The sequence below is a fragment of the Jatropha curcas genome, chromosome 2 (assembly GCF_041381405.1).
Source record: "Jatropha curcas cultivar XTBG-Jc1 chromosome 2, XTBG_Jcur_1.0, whole genome shotgun sequence".
NCBI classification, from domain to species: domain Eukaryota; kingdom Viridiplantae; phylum Streptophyta; class Magnoliopsida; order Malpighiales; family Euphorbiaceae; genus Jatropha; species Jatropha curcas.
In genome coordinates, this window is record NC_143152.1 from 20,591,299 (window position 1) to 20,616,062 (window position 24,764).

The following is a 24,764-nucleotide window of genomic DNA, read 5'->3' on the forward strand; positions in this document are numbered from 1 at the left end:
TTGATGCAATGGATGAATTTATTTGGGACGATTAAATAATTTTCTACATAGGAACTCGGTTCGATTCGTTTGGGTTGGGTTTAAATAATTGGCTTTTCTAAAATAAAAATCAATTAGAAATTGTAGGTTAAAAGAGGCCGGTTTTTCGGGCGTCGACTTCCAACGGGCCGACGTACCTAATTCCCTTACCTAGAATCGTACTTGGTACGCCTGACCAATTTTCTTTTTAAATAATAGGCGTTGAATAAAATTGGGTTAAATGGAGTCACTTTTATAAAATAAAAATTGAAAACGGTCCCATTGCCGAAATAATGGGTGGCAACTAATATTTAACTTGAGTAATTTCTCACTTTGTGGCAATCAAACATGAGTTAAGTTTCTACTTTGGGAACTCCAAGTTCCCCTACTAAGGAAACGAGTTGCAATTATTATCAAACTCGAGAGACTAAAATAATGATTTACCTAAGTCATTTATTAGCACATCTGTAATTGCATTGCTAACTTTTTTTTTTTTTTTTACAACTGCATCCTAATTTGAAAATATGAAATTTCTGTTATTTTAAATGTTTACCGTCTTATAAATTAAAATTTGTAACATTTATTAGTTTCCAACATTATATGAGTTATTTTAAAAAAAAAAATTCCCGTGAAACTTTTCGTGCATAAAATGTTTCTCATGAAAAATAATTGTCAAAAATAATTTAGTTTTCCAACAAAATAAGATAATTTTCTTTAAACAAAAGATGCTTGAAGTGATAATGACTACAATGAAAAACAATCCTTCTGAAATTTATGGATAAAAAGAAAAAAAAGTAATTTTACAGTCTTTGAACTAGCACAGGTAATTTATTAATCTGAGTACATATTCCAATGTATTTTATATAAAAAAATTTTTTATGATACCCTCAACTTTTATTTTGACTTATTGAGCGCTTCAATTTATAAAATTGTGTAATTAAATATTTCAACTTGTAAAAATGTTTCTATTAAATACTTAAACTTTTAGATCAATTAAACACTTATTAAATAATTGAAAAATATAAAAATTATTGTTCTAAAGATTATTCTAACCACACATTAAGTAAATATTTTGCATATAAATGCAAAAACACCGGAAAAATATTATTACTAGCATAGAGAGAAACACAATATCACAGAATCCATAACTTCAAATGTTTAAACTGCCAACAGATTTTTTTTTCGTAAAATACAAAGGTATATTTATATATTTTGGCCATAAAGTCGTAATATATAGTTAGTTTCAAACTCAGCAATCAGCGTCACCTTCTCCGTTGTTGAACAATCGAGCTTTTCCATTATAGCAACACTCAAGTTAGCAAACCAAAAACAAGTTTTACTGATATCAACAGACAATTGAGTTGAACAATCCCTGATACAATAATACAACAAACTTTACAGGGGAGATTTCACCCCGAACTTGAATCTGTTCCAACTCTTTAACAATTGTAATAGGCAATAGGCAGTGAAGGTGCACATTTCCTACACTATCTTATTTTACAGGCACTAAGGGAGTTTTTTCTAATCTACTCTTGCCATCCACAATGCATAATACATCATTCTTTACAGAAATTCTCTCTTCAGTAAACTCCTCCGCTACAGCACAAAAATAAGTACTCTTTCTCCTCACCTACAAAGAAAGCAAAACATTTTCATTGCCTACCATAACTACAACAATCAAGGGAACTTCTTCCAAATTTGAACTACCTTGAGAGCGAGAAAGGTGATCTTCATGCATGTCTGGATGCATTATCATGCAGCGGTGCTGTTCTAACATTTGGGTCATCCTGCTAAAGAAAGCCCAACCATACAAATATTCTGTAAGTGAAATTAGATGTTTATCCAACTATCAGAATACCACGTCGAGCCAACTCACCCGGATCCCATAAGTGAAACCAGCTTGTGCGCGGAAGAAATCCATCTGTCCCTGCATGCATAAAAACATTATCATTTGGACCTTGTACTGCACAAAAAAACTCTAAGCAGAATCAGCAGATATAATACCAGCCCATGCATGCTTTGCTGGGCATTGTAGTAACCATCGTGGCTAGGTGCTATTGAGTTTAACTGCCCCTACAATGTGAAACCAAAATTTCAAAAATTAGAAACCGTATGATATTCCACAGAATTACCACAAGATCATTAATGTCATCTTTCATGGGACATACCAGCCCCTGGATAGTCTGTTGGTTCCCATAGTAGTTATCCCGTGTTGGTGCCATTAAGTTCAGTTGCACCTGCAAAGGCATAAAAAGCTCAAGATGAAATGCACAAGATCATTTTACTATCTTGTCAATAGATACATAATCTAGATCCTCAGAAAGCATTACCATTCCTGGCACACTTTGTTGTGCCCCATAATAGCCATCTAGGGTTACACTTCTTGAGTTTAATTTGTCCTACAAAATAAAATTCCACTTGTAAAGAAACACACTTAAGCAAAAAAGATGGTTAATGCATTACTATGACATTTAAATGGGTGACACCAATCCAGAATATGCATTGTGGTTGCACAAGGCCAACAACACACAGAAATCATGTTCCAATAACAATACATGTCTGAAAGCATGTTTTCTTTCTGGGTACATTAACAATCTATAAATTAGACAAACCATTTGTTGCAAGCTGTCTTCTGCCCCAAGAGTTGTAACCTCCTGCTCAGAGTTCACCTGCCGAGAAAAAAGAAGTCAGACATCTTCAACAAAACACAAATGGGAAAGTAAGATAAAAATGCAGGCAAACCATTATTCACACTGACCTTTCTTTTCTTAGTTGGATTCTTCTTCTTATTTGTCTTGTTCATACTTCTATTTTGATTATCTTCTTCAATGCAGAGCAACCCATGGGTGGCTGCGGTACCAGCTTCAGCAAGAGTCTTGCTAGAATTATTTGCACTGATACAGTTTCCAAAAGCTTCTTCAAGAGCACGGAAAGCAATATTGTAACTCTCTTGAGACAATGATCCCTCTTCACTCAATTTCAGTGCCCGTTGACACAGTTCATTATACCTTTGGAACCTAGATTGCACCTGTTCAGATTCTTCACCAAAAAAATGTCTGTTCTTCACGTCTTTTGTCCACCGTTTCAAAATGTACTGCGGCGGAATGGCAGACTGCTGACACATCTGTAGAACAACCAGAGCATGTCTACAGAGATAACCCTTGTACTCATATAGTCGGCATATACAAGCAACTTCTGACCTTATCTGATTCCACACAACTGTGTAATCCTGATGCTTTTCCAAATCTTGAACTCTAAAACTAATACTTGTCTCATCTTGGCTTTCCATTTTAGGGTGGCAAGCAACAACACCCAAGACCTCAACTTGAAATTTCTTGAATACTGCATGTGTGTACACCCCTGAAACACTCTTTTCCAAGGGTGATGGAGATTTTAATGTAGGTTGTTTGTTCCACGTATCAGAATCTGCTTTTGCTTCCTCTTCATACCTGTCCTGCAGAATTGTTTCATACTGCTTGACAAACTCCTGCACAGTGGTCTTCTTATGCACATACTTGTCAAAGTAGGAATTTATACTCTCAGATCGCTGAGTCATTGACATCCCAGCCAAAATAGCATCCCTCATATAGATTGGCACCCATAGCTCTCGATCTTCATACAATGACTGCATCAATTCATTCTCTCTGAGCTCAAATCTATCAAGAATTTTCAACCACCTTTTCACAAACTCATCATTTGTCCATGACCTGAAGATGCATTTTTCAAATTTTGGTATAAAGTTTTCGTGCTGTTTAATTACTTGACTCAGATTTTCAGACACCTTCCCCAAAATGTTCCATAAAAAGAAATAATGATGAGCATTTGGAAGCACCTCAGAAATAACTGATTTTAAGGCTTTATCTTGGTCAGTTATTATAACTTTGGGGGCTTGCCCACCCATTGCTCTCAGCCAAGTCTGCATTAACCAAGAATAAGTTGTTGCATTTTCATCTGATAGAAGAGCACATCCAAGTAACATGAATTGATAATGTTGGTTCACTCCAACAAAAAGAGCAAGAGGCATCTTATATTTGTTCCTAACATAGATAGTGTCAAATGAGACAACATCAGAGAAATTAACATAGTCATGCCTGCTTTTGGCATCAACCCAAAACAAATTCTTCAAACGTTGATCCTCACCCAGTTCTATGGCATAAAAGAAATTGGAATTCAAATTCTGCATCTGCGTGAAAAAATCAAGCAAAATCTTGGCATCTGCAGCTTCTAATGCCAAATTTCGACCCTTATCAAATGGATTTTTGGGGTCATTCTTCAGACCAACAACATGTTTATACTCTGCAAATTGTCTAGCCATTGCAGCATACATCTTTCTAGTTTGTTCGCTAACAGCTTGGGCAGGTAAGAGGTCATGGTTGTGCTCCTTCACAAAACTATGAATAACCCATTTTCCATCTGGCCTTCTCTTAACATGCATGCTTGCTTTGCAGTCCGTCTTTGAACATGATCGCCGGCCAGTTCCATTTTCAGGGTCTTGCTTGTTTTGTCTGGCACGTGGTCTGTTAAAGGACTTGTCATACTCTCGCTTGGTTCCATACCTAGAACAAGCAAACTTTGCATCAATGAATTCCCGTGATGTTTTTGAACGGCGGCTGTTTTGTATTGCTGTGTTGAATCCCATAGACCGAGCATATTCTTGATAAAAAGAATATGCTGCCCCATGTGATTCAAATTCCATACCAGAAAGTGGCTCAAGATTTGCTTCTTCCTTGAATTCTGTCGTTGGTGAACTCATGTGCCCACCTTCTATGGCATGTACCTCTTCTGCAACATCAACAATACTTCCAGTCGCTACATCTCCATTATGGAGCTTTTCCTCAGTCAACATATTGTCAATTCCACTTGGTTCTTCATTATCTTTATCATGGTCACCAGAAGGCAACCTAAGATCGATATCCATGAATGATAAGTTTTTCCTTTTAGCCAATACCAACCTGAAAAGATGGAAGAAAATATTCATTCTAGAAAAACTTATACAAAGCTATAGGATAGCACCCAATTTTTCCAATTCGGCAGTTTAATCTATGATTTATCAATTTATCATTCATGGATGTTATATGACAACCTAGTTCCATGCAACAGTGAACTGAAGTTAATGAAGAAATGGTTAACAGAATATATAGCAACTATTGCTTCCATCTGGTTCCTTGAACGTAGAAGGCAACCAAAACAGAAATGATCAAAGATGAATATCGGCTGTAGATAGAGCCATAAATGAAAAGGACTGAAATCACAGAGCCAGCCCTACTGTTTCCCAAAATCAAAAATCAACTAACTTCATAAGTTGACATTATCAATTGCCCGAAACTTCAAACCAGCCAGTGATAACATATGGATTAATACCGTTGGACTCATGCCTAAGTAACTACATTAAAAGTGAATCTGCAATTGGAGCAGCTATCTGATGGATTCTCTAGGATTGTGGCACTGTAATGATACCACCAAGTAAGATAGTACAACTAGTAAAGACAATTCTCCACTCCAAATTACTTCACAACTAGAAAATGAGACAAATATATCGCCTGTTGCAACTTCAAGAAAATAAAAAAGTTGACTTGAAAAGAGAGAAAAAAAAAAAAAGGTATAGTAAAAAAATAGTCTAACTGCTTGTATAGAAATTTCCAGAATCCCCAGAGGATAAGATATATATTATTTGTATGAAATTGATTGCTTTTATGTACTCATCCAGAATATGCATAGAATTCCTCAAGCTGCTTTCCTTCCTACACTCCTAACTCATGCATCTTGAAAATGTTGATCATTTCTAAGTTTGACTTAAGTCCTTTTCCTTCCTTAGTTTGTGTTTGCACAATAGCTCAGTTGAAGGGTTTTTTCCCTCATAAGAAGAAAAATAATCTAGGGAAAGGTCTAACAAGTTAATGGAAACTAACAACGTTGACACTAGGCTTGAACAGTAATTGATGAAGAAACAAAACCCCATATCATTCAACCGAATCCAAATAACAAAGAGCTAGGTCCCCAAGAGGAAAGCAAATTTTACTCAAATGTCCTAGTAGAACATAAGCTAAAAATATTACCTAAATAGAGAGGGAAAAACTAAACCTTAAGCACCATCCTGGAACAAAATGTAACCATGGTCTAGCTTATAACAGCAAAGAAAGCAACTAGTAGTTAGATTGAATCACATGGACATTCACTATTCCAGTAACTGATATCTCCCGCCTCTGAATCATTCATAATTCTCTCGTATTAGAGATTGAACTTTTTACTAGACTTAAATGATGTTTGGTAAGATAGAATGTTAAGTGTTAAAGATTTAAAACTGAATTTGAACCACTGAATAATTACGTAATGGAATTTTTATATTGCAAAATCTTCCAAATGTTTACTAACTTATTGTATTTAGCACAAATTTTAAGTTAAAATTTTTTGCTTGTCATTTTAAGTGAATTTTAGTTTAATTGAGACTTTTAAATAATGAGTAGATAAATGTTATCAAAAAAATCTAAGTGTTGATAATATTAACTCTAATATTAGACAGTCCACCTTAGTATGGGCTAAGAGAGTTTTTATTTTGGCTAATTACTTTCGACTTCTGACTTAATAAATAAGTACTTAGTTTGGTAAAGCTACTTAAAAAATTACATTTAAAGGGTTCAATAAAAAAGTACTTAAAAGTAACTTAATTCGTCAAAATAACCAAAAACGATATGTTAATTAGTATAAAGTCAAGGGTTTATTCGAATGAGGGTAGTGTTGGCATTTTTAAAAATTAATAGGATAATATATTCTTTTACTTGCTCAAAAGCACGTTTTAAAATAAGCAAATAATCAAAAGTACCGGATACCTTAGTATTATATGACTTCTGATTTATTTTAAGTAGTTTTGAACTTATAAGCCAAATCAAACACTATTCTACTTATGAATTTCTACTTAAAATAGGTTTGATTGACTTATAAGCCAAATCAACCATCCTTGAATTCAAAGTCAATGAATGGAACTAAGTCAAGCTAGAGGTAACCCCGAGATCAAATCCAAACAAATTAACTAAGCAAAATTCCTGTTTTTAATCAGAGCTTAGCCACAAGCTCATAGCATGTTTAGCTAAGTTCAAAAGCAGCATGATGATTGTTTTTCTCAAAATAAAATAAAACAAAAGTAAATGTATTGTTGCTTCAAACTATCTAACTAAAAAGAATCCCAGCAACATGAAACCTATAAGCTTGGAAACTTGCAGAAAAAAAGCCTTGCAACTCCTATAAGAAAATATCAGCAACAAATAGCCATTGCTTCACCAAACAAGGACAACAGTGAAGCAATGAAGAGAAACTATGGCCTAAACAAAACCAAAATAAAAAAATTGCTCTATATTGACTTGTTTAATTGTTCTTAGAATAAAAAATAAAAAAGTACACTAAAATTCATTGATTACATTACACTATATTCTATAATGGCTTACATCACAATTAGGCTGAGAAAAAATATCTACAATTTGTAAAAGAATTAAGGTCAAAGAATTGAAGGAATAGAGATGGAGAAGATATGGAGCTTCATTGCTAGTAAAACACCACCAATAGCCTCCAATATGCAGTTGATAGTCTCCAAAAGGATTTCTAAATCATTCCTTAACACATAAATATATATTCGTTGTACTTTCCTAGATTTCTATTCAATTCAAGCTAAGAAAAGTTTCAATAATACCTCAACTGAGCTTAACTACTCATATAAAGCTTAACCCTAATTCCCATTGCCATAAAAATTGGAGATTCAAGCTTTTCTATCCAAATTGGTCGTCCTAAAGTCCTACTTTTCAAAGAAGGAAGATCACGTGATCTACATAATCCCATGGCCGAAACTTGAGTAATGATTTTGATTCAAGCCAATATTTCGAGTGAAGAGGAGTGACTAGCTAAATGGACCAAATGGATATACCCTAGATCGAGTGATAGTGCATCAAAATACACATTTAAAATATCTAGGATCTACTATCCAAAAAGATGGGAAAAATGATATGGATGTTAGTCATAGAATTAAAGCAGAATATGAGAAAATGGAAGACATTGCAACTGAAGAAACAGAGAAAGAAAAACGGGAACCACCTGTGTAGCTTCCAAGGAATTAGTTACATCAGATTTATTTTCTTTGTCCTATTCTAGCTAAGAATTGTTTATTTACTTCAGTTTTATTTTAATTAGGATTTCAGTCTCAGTTTCTTATTCTACAAGGAATTCATGCTAGTTTCTGTTTTATAGAGACAGTTTTGATTCAATAAAAATCCAAAAGAGAATCTCATGCATAAATAAAGAGCCCCGAACAGAACAGGGATTAAGGACCTGTGGCATTCTAAACTAATTTTATAAAAATAGGCTTTTTCAAAAAGCAATTAGACATTGCTTTTAAAATGCTTTAAAGTTCTAAGCCAAGATATCTCAAATACACCTAATAAATACAACCAGTCAATAATACTGCATTTAGATGCTTAAATGGGCATCGAAATTGCATCTCCTACTGTTAAATTACTGACATGCTGAGTTAGTTGCCATCTGATGGGATTTGGAATTTGAAGTCAATCCATGCACACAATGACCATTAATTTCCTTTGATGGAAGGGGACAACAGTGAGTCATTACTTAATTCAATTTTCTTGTCAAAGACAAAAATTCCTATATATTTGGACCTATATAGAGATAGAAAATTAATTTTACAATTTCATACCCATATTGGATAACTAAAAAATGCAATTAATTTACACCAACAGCAGAAGTTATCAACGAGTCATTATTAGATAGTCACTGGGATTCAACATTAAAATGATTCAGTATAGCGTGTTTTAAGTCACACCACCAGATTCCATGGTGACACTAATTCCCTCAAGAAAAATCATAAGTTAACAAAGATAATCTTCACTTCATGATTTGGATCTAATACCCAATTCTCAACTATCCTGGGTTTCAAAGAGAAAAACTATAGACACAATAAACAAAGTCATGTGCAATAGAAAAAAAGACAACTCATGTCCCTACCGATGCATAGACAGGAATGCAGTAACTTCACAAGTTTAAACAATGATTCATTTGCTCAGGTGATTAAGAAAATTATTGAAAAATGAAGAAAAGAAATAAAGGTCTGTATCTATCTAAGCAACATTAACATTTCCAGGATGGCAACAACAGCTACTTACCACTTCTATAATTAATGTTTTTTCCAATCACATGTAAGTGGTTAGAATGTTCCCTCCATTGTCATTTGATTTTCTGCAGAACCAAATGGTCCAATTGTAGAATAACTGAGACACAGTTCATCTGGTATTCTTTCTGTATGCCACCACCTGTATAAAGATTTAATATGATTAATCAAATACATCATCCATAAACACAAAGCAAGCATTGCATATGCTGGATACATATATTTTATGCAACTTTTGCATTCCAGGGCATTGAAAATTGCTATATAAAAAGGAATCAATATCAAAATAGAATTGACATGGATCTTCATGCCAACACATACTTAAAATAATGATCTATTCCAAACTACAACAAGTCCATAATCATATCCACTGTCATTTTCCATGTACAACTTCAAAAACTTCCAACAGAATGCATTAAAATGATAGAACATCAAAAAAGCACCCATTTACAATCCAAGGTTTCACTTATTCTAATGCTTAGCACCCATTTTCTTCCAGCTAAACCAAGCCAAACACCTGAAATCAGCAGTCTAAAATAAAATAATAGTCAAAGAAAACTTCCAAGCTAATATGAGGCTCCAAAAACTTAAAATTTGACTTCTTTAACATTCCCAAACTTCATCTGAAATGTGTTCGTCGATCCATAAACAACACAACTATAATTATTAGTAATAAAATTTTCAGTTTTTTAGGTGAATAGTGCTAAATTGAGATGTCAATTGTGCTATGTAGATAACCTACATCATATGAAACCGTTAAAAACCAACAGATAAATTCAAATTAGGAATAAATCATATAGAACTGAAACAATTGAAATTAAAGGAAATGAAAAGAAAAGAAAAACTAAGCAACGACATATAGAACTGAAAAAATGGGAGAGTGATATCGGGAAGGAGAGAGTTTTATACCACTGAAGGAGGAGGAAGAAGATAAGTAGACTTGTCTCTCTTTCCCGTGGGTTCGATCGCAGAGTGCAAGAAAGCACACGCGAGGGTGTTGAGCGAGTGGACAATGAAATCAAAACCCGAAATCTCCCAATTTCGTCTATTTAGGGTTTCTTTTTCTCTTAATCAGACACTCGCTTTCTTTTCTCGGTTTCTCAATCCCCCAACTCCTACACGGCTCGCGCGTGCCGACAATCCTGCGGGGTGTTTTCGTAATTGTAAAAGTCAAACTGCAACTGAATGCGTTTGGCGCGTGGGATGAGCATATTATTATATACAAAGATTTTCAGCCAACCGTCCAAACCAAACTGAACTGATCTAAAACTGTAATTTTAAAAAATTAATGATTTGATTTAATTTTATAAAATTTAAAAACTGAGCTTTTAATTCAGTTTAGGATTTTAGAATCAAAACCACCTAAACCAAACCTATTATACATATATATGTTTAAATCAATTTTTTTGAATGAAAATTTGCTTTGTATTGATTAATTTATATTGGATAGTAAATTATATGAGATTAGCTATATTGGATAATAATTAAATAATAATTTTTATTAATTAGATAAATTATATATTATTTTATAAAATATTCGAATGTTAAAGATTCATATAAATTAGATTAATATATATGTACAAACTATATGCGTGTAAAATTATACTCCCTCTATCCCATTTTGTTTACTTATTATTCCTTTTTTAGATGTCCCAAAATGTTTGTAAGGTTTCTAAATTTTATATCTAAACAATTATTTTTTTTCCATAATAATTTTACGATTGTTTATTAAATGAAGAGTTTTATTAATAGCTTAATAAGTTAAGGGTAAAAAAAGACATAATAATATTTATTGACTAAATTCTTAATATGTGTATTTTGTCAAACTATGCAAACAAAATGGAACGGAGGGAGTATTTTTTATAATTTTTAGTAATGGATGTAATTAAATCAAAATTTAAATTCTATACTTATAATTTGCTTAATTATTATCTTATTGAATATATAACATCTTTTTATACTATATTAAGAATATACATATACAAATTAATTTAAAAACTTTTGATAGTTATTCAAAATCATGTGTATTTTATGGTGTAATTTTTATTAATTTATTTTTCATTTTTCATATAATGAGAAAGTTTAATTTTTCTAATTTCAAACTGCAAAAATCGTCAAACCGAATCAAACCAAACCGCCACTAAAAGTTTGATTTGGTTCGAAATTTTTTATGGTTTGATTTGGATTTAATTTTTTAAACTGCCACTTTAGATTTGGTTCGATTATTATATTCAAATCAACTCACGAGCAACCCTAATTATATATCTAAAGGAGTATAAAATTACTATTACTATAACTGTATTTTTACATTTATGCCCTTAGATATATATAATAACCTTTAGATATCATTATTTTTTTATCCTATAATTTTTTTAATCCTTTTATTATTCTTTAGTTAAATTCATGCCACAGTAATATTTTACCCACTTAATTGTATTTGTGTGATAACAATTATTCTGACAAAATTCTACTAGAAGTATCATTATTAAAATATAATTACATGTACATGATAACGTCAATATATTATGCATGATGTTGTGTACAAGTTAAATTATTATCTATGAAGTCAATAAATATGAAGTATCATACATAAATTTTTATTATAAAATGTCATATTTCATTATATCATGAGATAACTTTAAACTTACATTTATAAATACACATTTATGATAATTAATAGGTGCAACAAGCCTTATTCTATAGGAACACTATGATGTACTTAACTTATATTCATTATTAAGTTTTTTTAAAAAAACAGGCGCATCGAGCTGGGTTTTATGCTCGTTCTTGTCTAGTCGTTATATTTTGGGAAAACTATAATCATGCATCCTATATTTCGATATATATATCTATATTCTAGCTAGAATTCTAGGGTTTTACGACAATGGAGAATTTGAAATTTTTTACAAGTATAGATACACTTTTTTTTTATGTCATTTGGCATGCTAACTTATTGTAATATTTAAACTGAAATGACCCAATATATTATTTTCAAAATCTTTTAAGTTAAAATTAAATCAAAATGCCAAATAATCTAAATTCTAGCCAATGAGATATTATTCGTCAATATTTGAATTTCGATGGTTAAGAAATAATTGAGTAAGGTTGAACTATAAGAAAATTAGACTTAAATAATTTAGAAACCAATTGAAATTTCAACCCAATTGGACCTCCCAGGGCTGAACCAAATCATCTATTCCGACCGAACCAAGCCTTTTTACCCAATCACTGGAAGAGAGAGAAAATAAAAATCTCATCTCCTTCCCCTCCCCCGACGTCGACAGCTCCCCCTTCCCCTTTGTCTTCGTTCTCTGGCCATCAGCCACAAAATTTGGTGAGTAAATAATCTAAAGCCATCTAATCGTTGCAAGGAGTTTGATTCAAGCCTTGGTTTGCGCGATTTGAGCCCGGATAGAGAGAAAACTCGACTGAAATGATTCGACACCGTCGCAACATCTTTTTTCAGTCATTCACGATGTTTTCAACGACCTGAGGCTTCGAGGTAGGTGTCGATCGATTCCTCTCCTCTCCCTCTTTCAATTGACTATTTCGGTATGGAGTATGGTGGTCGGAATCGGAAAACCCAAAGCAGTGACCACGAACATTCTAGGCCGATTTTTGGCCAAATGGTTAACACCCATGTTAAATTGATCACATATTAGTGATCCTCTCATCATAGCGAACAAATTGATGTATGGTTTGCAATTTTTGGGTGCAGTTGGATTTTCCGACCACCGCTTACGGTGGCTGGTGGCAGCGGTCTGGTGACCGGCCGGCGATGCTCCGGCAAGGTTTGGAGGCAGAATGTTCTTCTCTTCACTTTGATTTCGAATATGTAATCCAATTTTGCACTGGTAAACCTTATAACCCAATTCTGCATTTTTCTTTTAGAAATCAATTCGAATTTATTTCCTTATTTTACAATTATTTGATGAGATTAAGTAAAAGTTGTGATTAGTTAGAAAATTATTTAACTTGGTTAATCCAAGTCAAAAATTTAAGAACCTAGAACGCTACTGGGTAAGAATACTATTTTTGGTACCTTAAGTGCTAGTAAGAGATTAATGGGAAGCTAAGTATTTTAATAGAAATTATTAATTAGATATATATATATATATATTATCATGGTATGAACTGAATTCGTGAAAGTACCTTTGTTTTGAGTTGGGACTAATTACTGGTGTGGATAAATTGAGTCAAGTTGATTTAATGATGACATAACGAAGGATGGGCTTTGATTAAGAATTTGCCCGATGGATGGGCTATGTGTTGATATGTGCGATGTATAAAATTTGGATAGTCTAGTTTATAAAGAAAATACTGTCGAATTTTTGGCAAAACACTCATTAAAGAACTAAATGAGTTTTATCCTTAAGAGGTGGTAACGACTAAAACTTTTAGTCACTATTTCCATTATTATTATTATTATTATTATTATTATTATAAAAACATTACTTACCAAATAACTAGAAGCTTTATTAAAAGTTATAAATTAGAGTAAATAAATAAATTAAGGAACAGTGTATATATATATATATATATATATATATATATATATATATATATATATAGTTTAGTTCGATAAGTTGGATAAGTGACTAGTAACCAAAAATTAATAAATGAATGTGAAATACATTTCTATAATTAGAACTCTTATTTAGAATTTATATTTTTTCTTAGATGCTTATAAAGTTCTAAAATGTCAAGATAAAAGCTAGAAGACTACAGTAATAAAGATAGTCCTTTTAAGGACAATGAAGAACTGTGAGTATTGTTAAATAATTCGCATCATCCACTTGCATTTGCATCCATGCATACACGGCTAAATGCTAGACATGCATTACTTATTAAATTGTTATTTTATGTTGCATTATTTGTTGCTATTGGAAATGGCTTGAGTAGTTGTGATGTGCTTTATGTATGCTTTGTTTGTGTGGAATCGGGATGAAGTGGGTCACCGTTGTGTTTGTGAAGGCGGTCTATAGTACCGTCGGCCATGTATGGGGAGATCAGCGCCTCGTGTGCATCTGATGAAATATGATATGGAAAACCATAGGGTGGCCTCCTGTTGGTATGGAAAAGAAAAGAGGGTATAAAAAAAATGAGAGGCTGGTCAAGTGAGTTTTAGACCGGTCGGCCATGTATGGGGGATCAGCTCCCTGGTGCACACATGATGAGAGGGCGGGCCATGTGTGAGGATGGCTTGTCGGAGGTTTTGGGGATGCCACTGACTAATCTCCACTTGATGTGATTATATGAATATGTTAATATTTGTAATTGCTGTTTTTATGTCATTTGTGTGATCGACTACATGATCATATAGTTAGTCAGAAGACTAAATTGATTTACACATCCATTTGTGTGATTGTGTAAGGTGAGAGGGTTATCTAACCCTACTCATTGAGTTTGGCGCTGTTTTCGCACCGCCCCCGAGCGACCTGAAAAACGCTCGAAATTATTTTTGATTTGGAAATGTGATCCTTATTTTAACAAATGGTGACAAAACCTTTTAGTGCTCGCGATGCCGATAAATCGGTCTTATAAAACATTTTGAGTTGCCACCCATTTTTTTGGCAATGGGACCGTTTCCAATTTTATTTTAAAAAGTGACTTCATTTTAAACCCAATTTTATTCAAGGCCAAATTATTTTAAAAGACTGGTCATGCGCACCAAGTGCGATTCTGGATAAGAGAATTAAGTACGTCGGCCTGTTGGAAGCCGACGCCCGAAAAACCGGCCTCTTTTAACCTACAATTTCTAATTTATTTTAATTTAGAAAAGCCAATTTATTTATACAAACCCAACCCGAATAAATCGAACTGAGTTCCTATGCGGAAAATTATTTAATCGTCCCAAATAAATCCATTCATTGCATTCATAATCATTCAAACCACATCAACCATTCAACCCATAGTAGTCAAGTTAAAATAATCAAAAGACCCGCTCTTGCCTTATGGTTAAAGGCGGGCCACAAACCGAACCTAAAATACAATCTACCCGATTTAAATTCCAGAAACCCTAAAAACCCGAAAATCATGCATAACAATAAATTAATGTACTTGATTTGATTTAACCATAATCTGCCCACAATTGGTTGTCTCTTGAATTATAAAAAAGAATTGAATATTTATTTGATTGTTCAAAATTATTACTTTAAAAAGGATAAAAATTATTCTGGAACCCTAGAACAGTCGCGTCACGCAGCTGTACTATGGAAGAACAGTTGCATGACGGACCTAATAGTTGCGTGACGTAGCTGTTCGTGGCTTTGGAAAAACCTTCAGATTCATCAGTCGTTTATCTCAAATATAAGATTAAACAAGAAAATAAAAGTGAAATAAAATCATGATCACGAACAGTTCCGTCACGCAACTAATCGGGACAATATAATTATAATCTTGGACATGAACAGTTTCGTCACATAGCTTGTAGTTGCGTGACGCAACTGCTCTGGTCCGCAACTACCTTTCAAACAACCCTTTTTACGTTTTCTTTTTATCAAAACTTGTTTTAATATAACTCAGAAACGTCCAATAATAGGCAGAGTACCGTTTAATCAATACCACACTACTAAAACATCAACAAAATAAATAATAACGAATTAATGACTAAAAATACCAAGAAAAGTTTAGGTCATTACCTAACCCTCAGATTGAGGATTGTAAACAATCTGAACGTCTTAGGAGCAAGATTTCAAAGTCTTCAGAAGTCTTTGTTTACCAAGTTTTAACAAATAATTCTTTCTCTCTTTATTTTCTCTCTTTTTCTCTTTTTGTGTGATTTTCGTTTTTTCCTAATTAATCTCTATGACTGTTCTTCTTCAAGATAACTCAAAGGAGTTCTTGCAGAAAACCTCAGCCGCAAGTGTATATTTTTAGCCCTTAAAATTTCTCTCCAAAAATTCTCTCCTCCAAATTCTGCCTCTAAAAGATAAAAAACGCAGTATTTATATGGGTAGGGCAACAGAGGATAGCTGCATCACGCAACAGTCGGCTGCGTGACGGACCCGATAGCTGCATGATGCAGCTCACTTTCTGGACCATTGCCACGTATCCAAATAGAAAGCAAAACCGTTATGTCAGCTTTTTCAAGGTGATGTCATCTTGATTGGAGTTGCGTGACGCAACTATCAGTGCCATCACGCACCTTATAGCTGCGTGACGCAACCCTAGTGCAAATCAGACTTCCTTGAATTGGTTTAAATCGATCCTTGGTTTAAAGACTTCCGGATAACCATGATTCCTTATTCCGCGTCCTCGTATCCTCATTGTGTTAGGTGGGGGCATAAAAACATGCGTCAACAGTTTGCCCCCCCACTTTATCATTAATTGTATAAACGATTAATGTTAAAGTGGTCCATTGACGCGCCTTTAATCTGGTAATCATCCTCAAAGCTCGGTTTGATTGGCTTGAAAGATGTTGGGTTGACTTGATCATCTGGTCACCTCCTCAGCTCAGTTTGATCGGCTTTTGTTGGCTCCAGTCGGATTGGTAACGACCTCCAAAATTTGGTCTGATTGGATATGAAGATACCTTCAAGGCTCGGTTTGATTGGCTCGAAGGGTTTTAATTGCCCTGGTCAACTTCGTAATTCACCATCATTAACCGGGAAGAGAGCCCAAACAGCTTCGTAATACACCATCACTGTTTGATGAGACCGTATCGGCTTCGAGAAACCATCACCGTTTGGTCATTGAAATTGTCCTGATCAGCTTCGCAATACATCATCACTAATCAGTAAGAGGATTGACTCGATCAGCTTCACAATGCACCATCACTAATCGAGAAAAAAATGATCCAAACAGCTTCGTAATACACCATCACTGCTTGGTGGGCCCTATCGGCTTGAGAAACCATCACCGGTTGGTCTGAAAAATTGTTCAAGAGAAAAAGAGCAATTTCTGTGTACAAACAGATCTTGCCTTTGTTAAAAATGTTGGGACGTCACATGCCCCCATGCATTAATAATCATAAATGTTTGAAAGTTTGCATCAGGGCAAAAGATTATACTTTTGCCCCCAGTCCGGAATTCCGACCTAGGACAAAAAATATTAGCTTTTTAGGCAAGCCTTTTAATGTTTATTGCAAAATTTTGGTTTAAAATTTTAGCAAAAATTTAGCAAAAGTTTAGGCATGAAAAATTTTAAGCCTCAATTTTCAGGTATACCTTTCCTGATGCGGTGTTTGAAAGAAAACTTACTTGAGGGCAATTTGGGCAATTTGATGATTTTGCCCCCTGTGCGGTGAGTAGACAAAATGACTGACGTTTATGAACCGTACACTGACTTCAAATTGCTTGAACGGGTCATTGAGGGCTTAAATGGGCCGTTTGGGCTTAAAGGGAGTTAATGGGCCCCCTTTTGGACTTCAAGATGTGGTAATGGGCTTGGGCCCATTTTCATCGCTTACTATAAGTAAGCTTTGTTCAACCTTTCATTCTTTTACCTTTCAAAACTCTAAGCTTTCCAAACACTCTAAACTTCAGCCAAAATGTCTCAGCTTCCAGAGATCCCAGCTTCTGCCTACACACCGGAGATGAACACTCTGGGGGCGATCCCAGACATCCCTGTTTTTTAGGGCGAGCAAGTACCGGTCAGCCGTAATGCCCTAACTCCCGGGACACGACCGCTTCAGCTCCTCCCATTGCCGGGCACCGAGTTCCCGGTTCGGCACTAGACCAGCGCGATGCACGGTTTCCAGACCGAGGTAAGTAATTTTGCATTTGAATTTCTTGCTTTCGATTATACATTGTGGATGAATTGTTGAAATTGTATACTGTTTGTGCGTCGGCGGTCGCGTCACGCAGGAAGGAGTTGCGTGACGCAACTGTTCTGGGTGAACAGTTGCGTGATGCAGCTGTTCGAAGCGCCGCGAACCCTAGCACCTCTAAACACTTTGAATTTGCCCCTTTGCATGTTAATGCTTTATTTGCTGATTGAGAATTGATGCTATCTCCCATGTGACGTACTTAGACCCTGAAAATGCATAGAAAAAGCACAAACACGAATAAATTGAACATAGGTTAGCTTCTGCCTTACCTTCGATAGTTGCGTCACGCAACTGTTCTGTGGAAGAACAGTTCCGTGACGTGACTGTGCGTCAAGGATGTAATGCCTTAAACAGTTGCGTGGCACAATTGTTGAGATACGTGACGCAGCTGTTGAGATACGTGACGCAGCTATTTGTCAGGAGGCGCAACTTTGGCAAGCTGCGTGACGCAACTTTGCATACGCGTGCGCAGCTATAGTTGCGTGACGCGGCTGTGTTTGGCCCGAGGCTTGAATACTTTATTTTCCTGCCATGAAACAAAAATAAACAACTGTTAGCTTAATTCTTATTTGAATTGAAATTTTTCTTACACAGGTTGATCTAGGCAAGGCTCGTGCTGGCGGATCTTCCACCGATGCTTCAGCATTCTGGGATTTGTTGGACCCTCCGATGCGTTCCAGAGTCGTTGCTGCTGGTTTCGGAGACTATGCTGCTGGGCTTCACCGCACTCAGCCCCGATTTCCACCCGCTATGCGCTATGCGCTGATGGAGCGGTGGAACGACTGCACCCACACATTCATCTTTGGCTTCAGGGAGATGACCCTGACTCCCGTCGACTACACTACCATCACCGGGCTCGGTTTTGATGGTCCGGCTACTCCTTTGGACGCTCGGTACCAGACTGTCGCCCTGGGAGTTGAGCTTGTGAGGACTTTGCTTGGTGTGCCGACCCGCACCAGGTACACAGCTCAGGGATATGTCTCCTACGAGGTGGTGTACCGATTCTGGGCCGAGCGAATTCGGTCGAGGCTGTCTGCATGGAGAGAGCTACCGGTGGATGCCCGGCCTGCAGCCCCGGCATACACCCGAGAGGAGAGAGACCAGGCAGCACGGTCTTTTATTTTCTATCTCATTTCTTCACAGCTGCTATGCACCTCCTAGAATAAGGGAGACCCTGCGGTGCTGGCATGCCTGCGGGATTTGAGCCGGGTTGGCTCTTATAGCTGGGGCTCTCTCGCCTTGGCTCACCTCTATCATGGTCTAGACGTATGGACCAGGGGTAGTGGTGAGTCTAATTGGCAATTCCTCCGGCCGCTCGAGGTGAGACATTTATTCCCCTAACTTTCTTCTTTCATATTTTTTCATTACTCAGTTTTATTCTTGACTGATTGAGATCTTGCTGCAGGTGTGGGCCTATGAGTACCGGATTTATCCTGGTGGTCCGGGAGGTGATGCTTCAGCTGATGCCCGGTAGATTCCTCGGTATCTGGTGCACCGGCACCATACTTTCTCTAGTTCCGAGGATCCCCATTACTGGAGGTGCTATCTTAACGATAGGGCTTTATCTGATGTAAGTACAAAGAATTTTCTGAATAATATGCCTCCTTTTCTCTTTTACTGTGTATTCACTGACTCTTCTGTTTTGCAGCTCCTTCTGACTCCCTGGGAGGGGGATGCTTGGGAGGCTTTCCCACTCGTGTCGTGGCAGAGGCCTACACCCAGTCCAGATTCCTGCTACGGGGTTACTGGTTAGACCGGTATTTTCTGGGGGAGAGGATTTATGACCTCCAGGTGGTCACGGCACAGAGGCGAGTGCCCAATGCTCCTCCTTGCCACATGTGCCTATTAGAGAGTATGACCTTGGAGGACCGAGAGGAGGAGTATATTGGCTCTCCTGCTGATATCCCTCTGTCGGCTGTCGATTATGCCACATACTTCTCTACCCGTCTGCAGGCCAGGTTGCCAGAGGTTCGGGAGTACATCCAGGTGACTCTTTTGCCTTCGATGATGATTTTTTTTTTAACTGTTTGACCAAGTGACTAAATGCATTTATCTTTGACTTATTGCAGGATAGGAAGAAGCATCGGACGCCTACCTATTACAGGGCACAGGCGGAGGCAGAGGCGGAGGCGACTGCTCCGGCTGGACCTGCAGGAGCTGTGTTGGGCGATGTCCCTTTCCCTCCGGGCATGGAGGTTGCGCTAGATCCTGCTCTGGGCCTCGGGTCGGCCATCATCATCCCTGCTGACCTCAGGCAGGCTCCTCCATCGTTGTAGTTGGATCCTGAGCATGCCACACACGTAAGTAGAAAAATGAATTCACTAAGTAAAAGAATATTTTACTTGGATGATTCCTTATTGAATATCTTTCTGTGCTTGCAGGTGCCTGCTCAGAGATACCAGGAGCTATACCAGAGGTTTGGCTTTGCCTGGTCATACATTGCCCGGCTCTATCCTCTTTCTACTTTTATGTTTTCACAGGATCTGGAGATTGGGAGGCTGCGGAGGCACCAGTCCCGCCAGTCCAGTGCTGTTACCCGACTCCAGATGGAGGTCGATCGACTTCGGACTAGGCTAGAGGTGGAGGGGATTCCATTAGACTTCTCCGAGGATGAGGAGGATGATGATGATGGCTCCTCGTCTGGTGATGCACCGCCGTCTCCACCCTCTCAAGCAGCAGCTGGTCCTAACCGGAGGCGACGTTAGCCGGCCTTCTCCGCTCTGACCACCTTTTTGGGACATTTTTTGTAGTTTGTAGGAATACATTTTCAGTGTTTTTACATTAATTTTACAATATTATTTACATTTTTTTATTACAGCATTATTACTTTTGCTTTTTATTACAGTATTATTTACATGTTTATTACTTACAATTTGTGATACCTTATTCCTGCATAAACAAAATACAAACACACAAAAACGCAAAATTGGAGCACCCCACTTACTTGCAAAAGTGGGCCACCTCGTTAGTGCTCAACCAACCAATTTATTGTAAATAATGAAATAAAATAAAAAGGAAATAAAATAAAATAAAATAGGGAAAATAAAATAAGATAAGAACCAACCTGACACAAAAAATGGAGCGTGATACTTAGCTGATAGGGCGGTCCACTTGGTTAATGCAGACATAAAAGCTCAACCTCCTATTGTAAGTGCTGTCCATCTTATTAACATTCAACCAACTACCAAGGCGGTTCGCTTGATTAATGCGGGCGTGAATGCCCATCCGCCCTTTCTTGGTTAATGCGATCATAAAGGCTCAACCTCCCTATTGTAAAAGCTGGCCATCTTATTAACGCAGGCATAAATGTCCAACTACCGGAGTGGTCTGTGCATAAATGTTCATCCAACCACCATCGACAGTAAATACTATGATGATGACATCTCGTTCACTGACCCCTTTCCACTTCTATAAGTAGAGGTTTCCCTCTGCGTCCTCTTCATTCCCAGCATTCAAAACAACTCTATTGCTTGAATAATCCTTTTCCATGGCTTTTAGAAACCAAGTTTCGTCCTTCGTCCAGTCCATTCCTGACGACCTATGGCAGATTCACCCTATGAATCAACTCACTTGGCTGAAATATTTCAAAGACTTAAAACCCGACCATAGTTTCCTGTCATGGCTTGTCTTGTACTTCAATCCCAACACCATGGTTTTCCAGTTTGAAGATTCTGAAGTAACTCTGACATATGAGGAAATGTGTGCTGTGATGGGTCATCACCCTGAACAAGATGAAATTCCAGCTTTGCCCCCAGGCCCTAGGCATGATCTAGCCGAGATTGCGGCCCTGTGCCCGGTTTACCTTCCTGACGACATAGACCCGGATCAAGGTCTTCCCTTAGAGCCTTTTCTGAGTAGGGTTCTGTCCATGGATGTAGACCCCTCTTGGATTCGAGCTTGTTGTTTCCTGTTGTTGAATATGTATGCCATGAAGAATCGCCAACCTAGAATTGGAGATTTCCGATTGTTGATGTGAATACCCAAATTTTGAGGCTCAAAAAGCCTGTTTTCCCGGACTGCAAACAGTCCGGCCGGACCGGAGGCTATTTCGGAAGTTCACCGAAAATATGTCAATATGGTACTTAAAACGTCCGGAATATCGCGAGGATCGCGGAACAGGTCCCGGAATATTTTTCGGACGTCCGAAACTCCCAAAAAGGCCCTCGGAGCGAGGCACGGTGTCCACTTCCTAGGCGAGGCCTGCCGCCCAGCGCGGGCGAGGCCTGCCGCCCTGCGCGGGCGAGGCCTGCCGCCCAGCGTGCGCGGGGCCTGTCGCCCCGCGCGGGCGGGGGCTGCCGCGGGCACGGGCGAGGCCTGCCGCCCAGCGCGCGCGGGCGAGGCCTGTCGCCCCGTGCGGGCGGGGCCTGCCGCGCGCGCGGGCGAGGCCAGCCGCCCAGCGCGCGCGGGGCCTGTCGCCCCTCGCGGGCGAGGCGTGCCGCCCAGCACGCGCGGGGCCTGTCGCCCCGCGCAGGCGGGGCCTGGCCCCCCCACGCCCCTGGGCGGCACCTGCCACCCAGCTTGGGCGACACCTGCCGCCCAGACCAGGCGGGGCCTGCCGCCCCACCGACTGGGCGGCAGTTGCCGCCCTCCCAGGCGGCACCCCCGCCCAGCGTGGGCGGGCCTGCCGCCCCACCGACAGGGCGGCAGCTGCCGCCCTCCCGGGCGGCACCTGCCGCCGAGCCAGGCGGCACCTGCCGCCCAGCCTCTTGGGCGGCAGCTGCCGCCCAGCCAGGCGGCACCTGCCGCCCTGGACCCGAAAATGGCCTATAAATAGGCCATTTTCAGTCCAATTTTGACACCCCGGTCTGTGTTGACGGACGAATCCTTCTCCCTCTCACGCTCCTTGCGTTTTCTTTACCTCTTTTTGCATTTAATTTAATTTTTATTGCATTTTTATTGTGATATTTGGACATTAAAATTAAACAAATTAAAATTAATTAATATTTCCTAAGCGAGGAGCTTAATCCGGAGTTAAGAAGCGGTCGTCGATTAAATCAGGTATGTAAACAAAACTCTGCCTATTTAATTTTAGCACTTCATGCATATTTCTCTTCTACTCTTAATAATTCTACAATTGCATAAATGCATCCATGTCATTATTTTTGGTAAATAAACTGCCTTGATTAATTTGATTAAGCTTAAATGCCCGGTTAATCAATAATCGTGGTATTAAAGTTTAAATCCGACAATATTGGCTAAAAGAGCCTAGTTAATTAATAACTACGGTTTAATTGCCTTATTTCGAACAAATCCGGCTTAAGTCCAATTAATCAATAATTGTGGCTAAAAGCCTTAATCAATCACGTTTCGACAATAAATTGTGATTAAGCTCGAACGCCCGATTAATCGATAATCGTGGCATTAAAGCCTAAATCGCACATTTTTGGCAAACTAATTGCCTAAAACAACACATTTTGGCCAAAGGCCTTAAAATCAACCATTTTGGCGACAATCGCCTAAATCGCACATTTTTGGCAAACTAATTGCCTAAAACAACACATTTTGGCCAAAGGCCTAAAATCAACCATTTTAACGACAAGTCGTTTAAATCGAACATTTTAGCAAATTAATTGCCTAAATCAACTCTTTTTGGCCAAAGGCCTTAAAATCAATCATTTTGGCGACAATCGCCCAATCACATCATTTTGGCAAACAGATTGCCTAAATCAACCATTTTGGCTAAGAGCCTTAAAATCAACGACTTTGGCGACAAATCGCCCGACAACCGTTTTTGGCACAAATGCCTTAAAACCAACACATTTGGCAACACGCCTAATCGAATCAATCGATCTTTTGGCAAAATGCCTAAACACTTATGCACAAAGCATACTACACTCATGCACAAAGCATACACACTTATGCACAAAGCATACACACTTATGCACAAAGCATACACACTCATGCACAAAGCATACACACTTATGCACAAAGCATACACAAAATCATGCACAAAGCATACACAAAAAATGCACAAAGCATACACAAAATCATGCATAAAGCATACACACAAAAATGCACAAAGCATACACAAAATCATGCACTAAGCATACACACACCCATGCATTAAGCATATCATTCAAAGCCCTCTAAAAGAGGCCTATCGAACTACGTTGACTTTGATCTTCTATTCAAACGGAAGTACGTAGGCACGTTCGGGATTTCACCCCGAGCGGCAAGTCGAAATCGCTCAAACATTTCATTAATCCATCATTCACCTTGCAAAGCATTCATCCATCGGTTAGTTTGTCAGCATGACATAGTCTCGGGATCCACCTCGGGTTCGTAGATTGTGCCTTAATCATTGGGATAACTAATCTAGTAACTAGGTTAATTAAAAATGGAGTCACTTAGGGTTTTTTCCTAGTTTACCCTAAAATAATTAAACAAGGTGGCGACTCACACACATCACGTGTATTTCTTCTCATTCATCATATGCATCACATGCTTATGACATTTGGGGAAGGGGTTCACAGTTTGGCGACTTCACTGGGGAATTATGTAATCATTTTGCATAAAGCGGACTACGATTGTTGTGTAAACTAACCCGCCCTTCTTTAGGGTATTATTTTACAATGCTTTGTTTTGCAGGGTATCCTAGCACGAATCAAGTGTTCTTTCTTTAAGAATACTTGATGAGGAAATTTGAACTTAATTGAAAAATTTAATTAAGACATTAAAACTTGTTGATTTATTTGCACGATTGAGAATCTTTTTCTCCATTGCATAAAAAATGAACTTCAAATGAATTTCTTCTCTTCTGTTCAAACTTCTGAGTCTGGATAGCAAGTAGCGCTGATCGGCAGGTCTCTT

At 37.8% G+C, this 24,764-nt stretch overlaps 1 protein-coding gene across 5 annotated transcripts; it reads right to left on the reverse strand.

Annotated features, from left to right (window-relative positions):
• Window positions 1-1,333: 1,333 nt before the first annotated feature.
• FHY3 (far-red elongated hypocotyls 3) lies at window positions 1,334-10,259 on the reverse strand. 5 transcript variants are annotated; one of them, XM_012237138.4, is made up of 10 exons: window positions 10,094-10,258; window positions 9,180-9,326; window positions 2,777-4,970; window positions 2,631-2,687; window positions 2,349-2,417; window positions 2,187-2,255; window positions 2,023-2,091; window positions 1,895-1,945; window positions 1,726-1,805; window positions 1,334-1,648 (listed from the first exon to the last, which is right to left on the reverse strand). In XM_012237138.4, exons 3-9 carry the CDS (start codon window positions 4,934-4,936, stop codon window positions 1,749-1,751), a joined length of 2,532 nt encoding a protein of 843 aa, XP_012092528.1. In that variant the 5' UTR covers window positions 4,937-4,970; window positions 9,180-9,326; window positions 10,094-10,258; the 3' UTR covers window positions 1,334-1,648; window positions 1,726-1,748. The 5 variants fall into 5 exon arrangements, with proteins under 5 accessions (XP_012092528.1, XP_020541386.1, XP_020541388.1 ...); XM_020685727.3 differs by having other exon boundaries at window positions 1,726-1,808; XM_020685729.3 differs by lacking the exon at window positions 2,023-2,091 and having other exon boundaries at window positions 2,151-2,255; window positions 10,094-10,259.
• Window positions 10,260-24,764: the final 14,505 nt, after the last annotated feature.

Bases quoted from the DNA above. Each gene is read 5' to 3' on its own strand.
- FHY3 (XM_020685727.3), bottom strand. From the start codon at position 4,936: ATGGATATCGATCTTAGGTTGCCTTCTGGTGACCATGATAAAGATAAT. The intron at 2,092-2,186 runs GTATGTCCCATG...TTCACATTGTAG, and splicing joins AACAGACTATCCAGGGGCTG to GGGCAGTTAAACTCAATAGC. The intron at 1,809-1,894 runs GTGAGTTGGCTC...GGCTTTCTTTAG, and splicing joins GTTTCACTTATGGGATCCGG to CAGGATGACCCAAATGTTAG.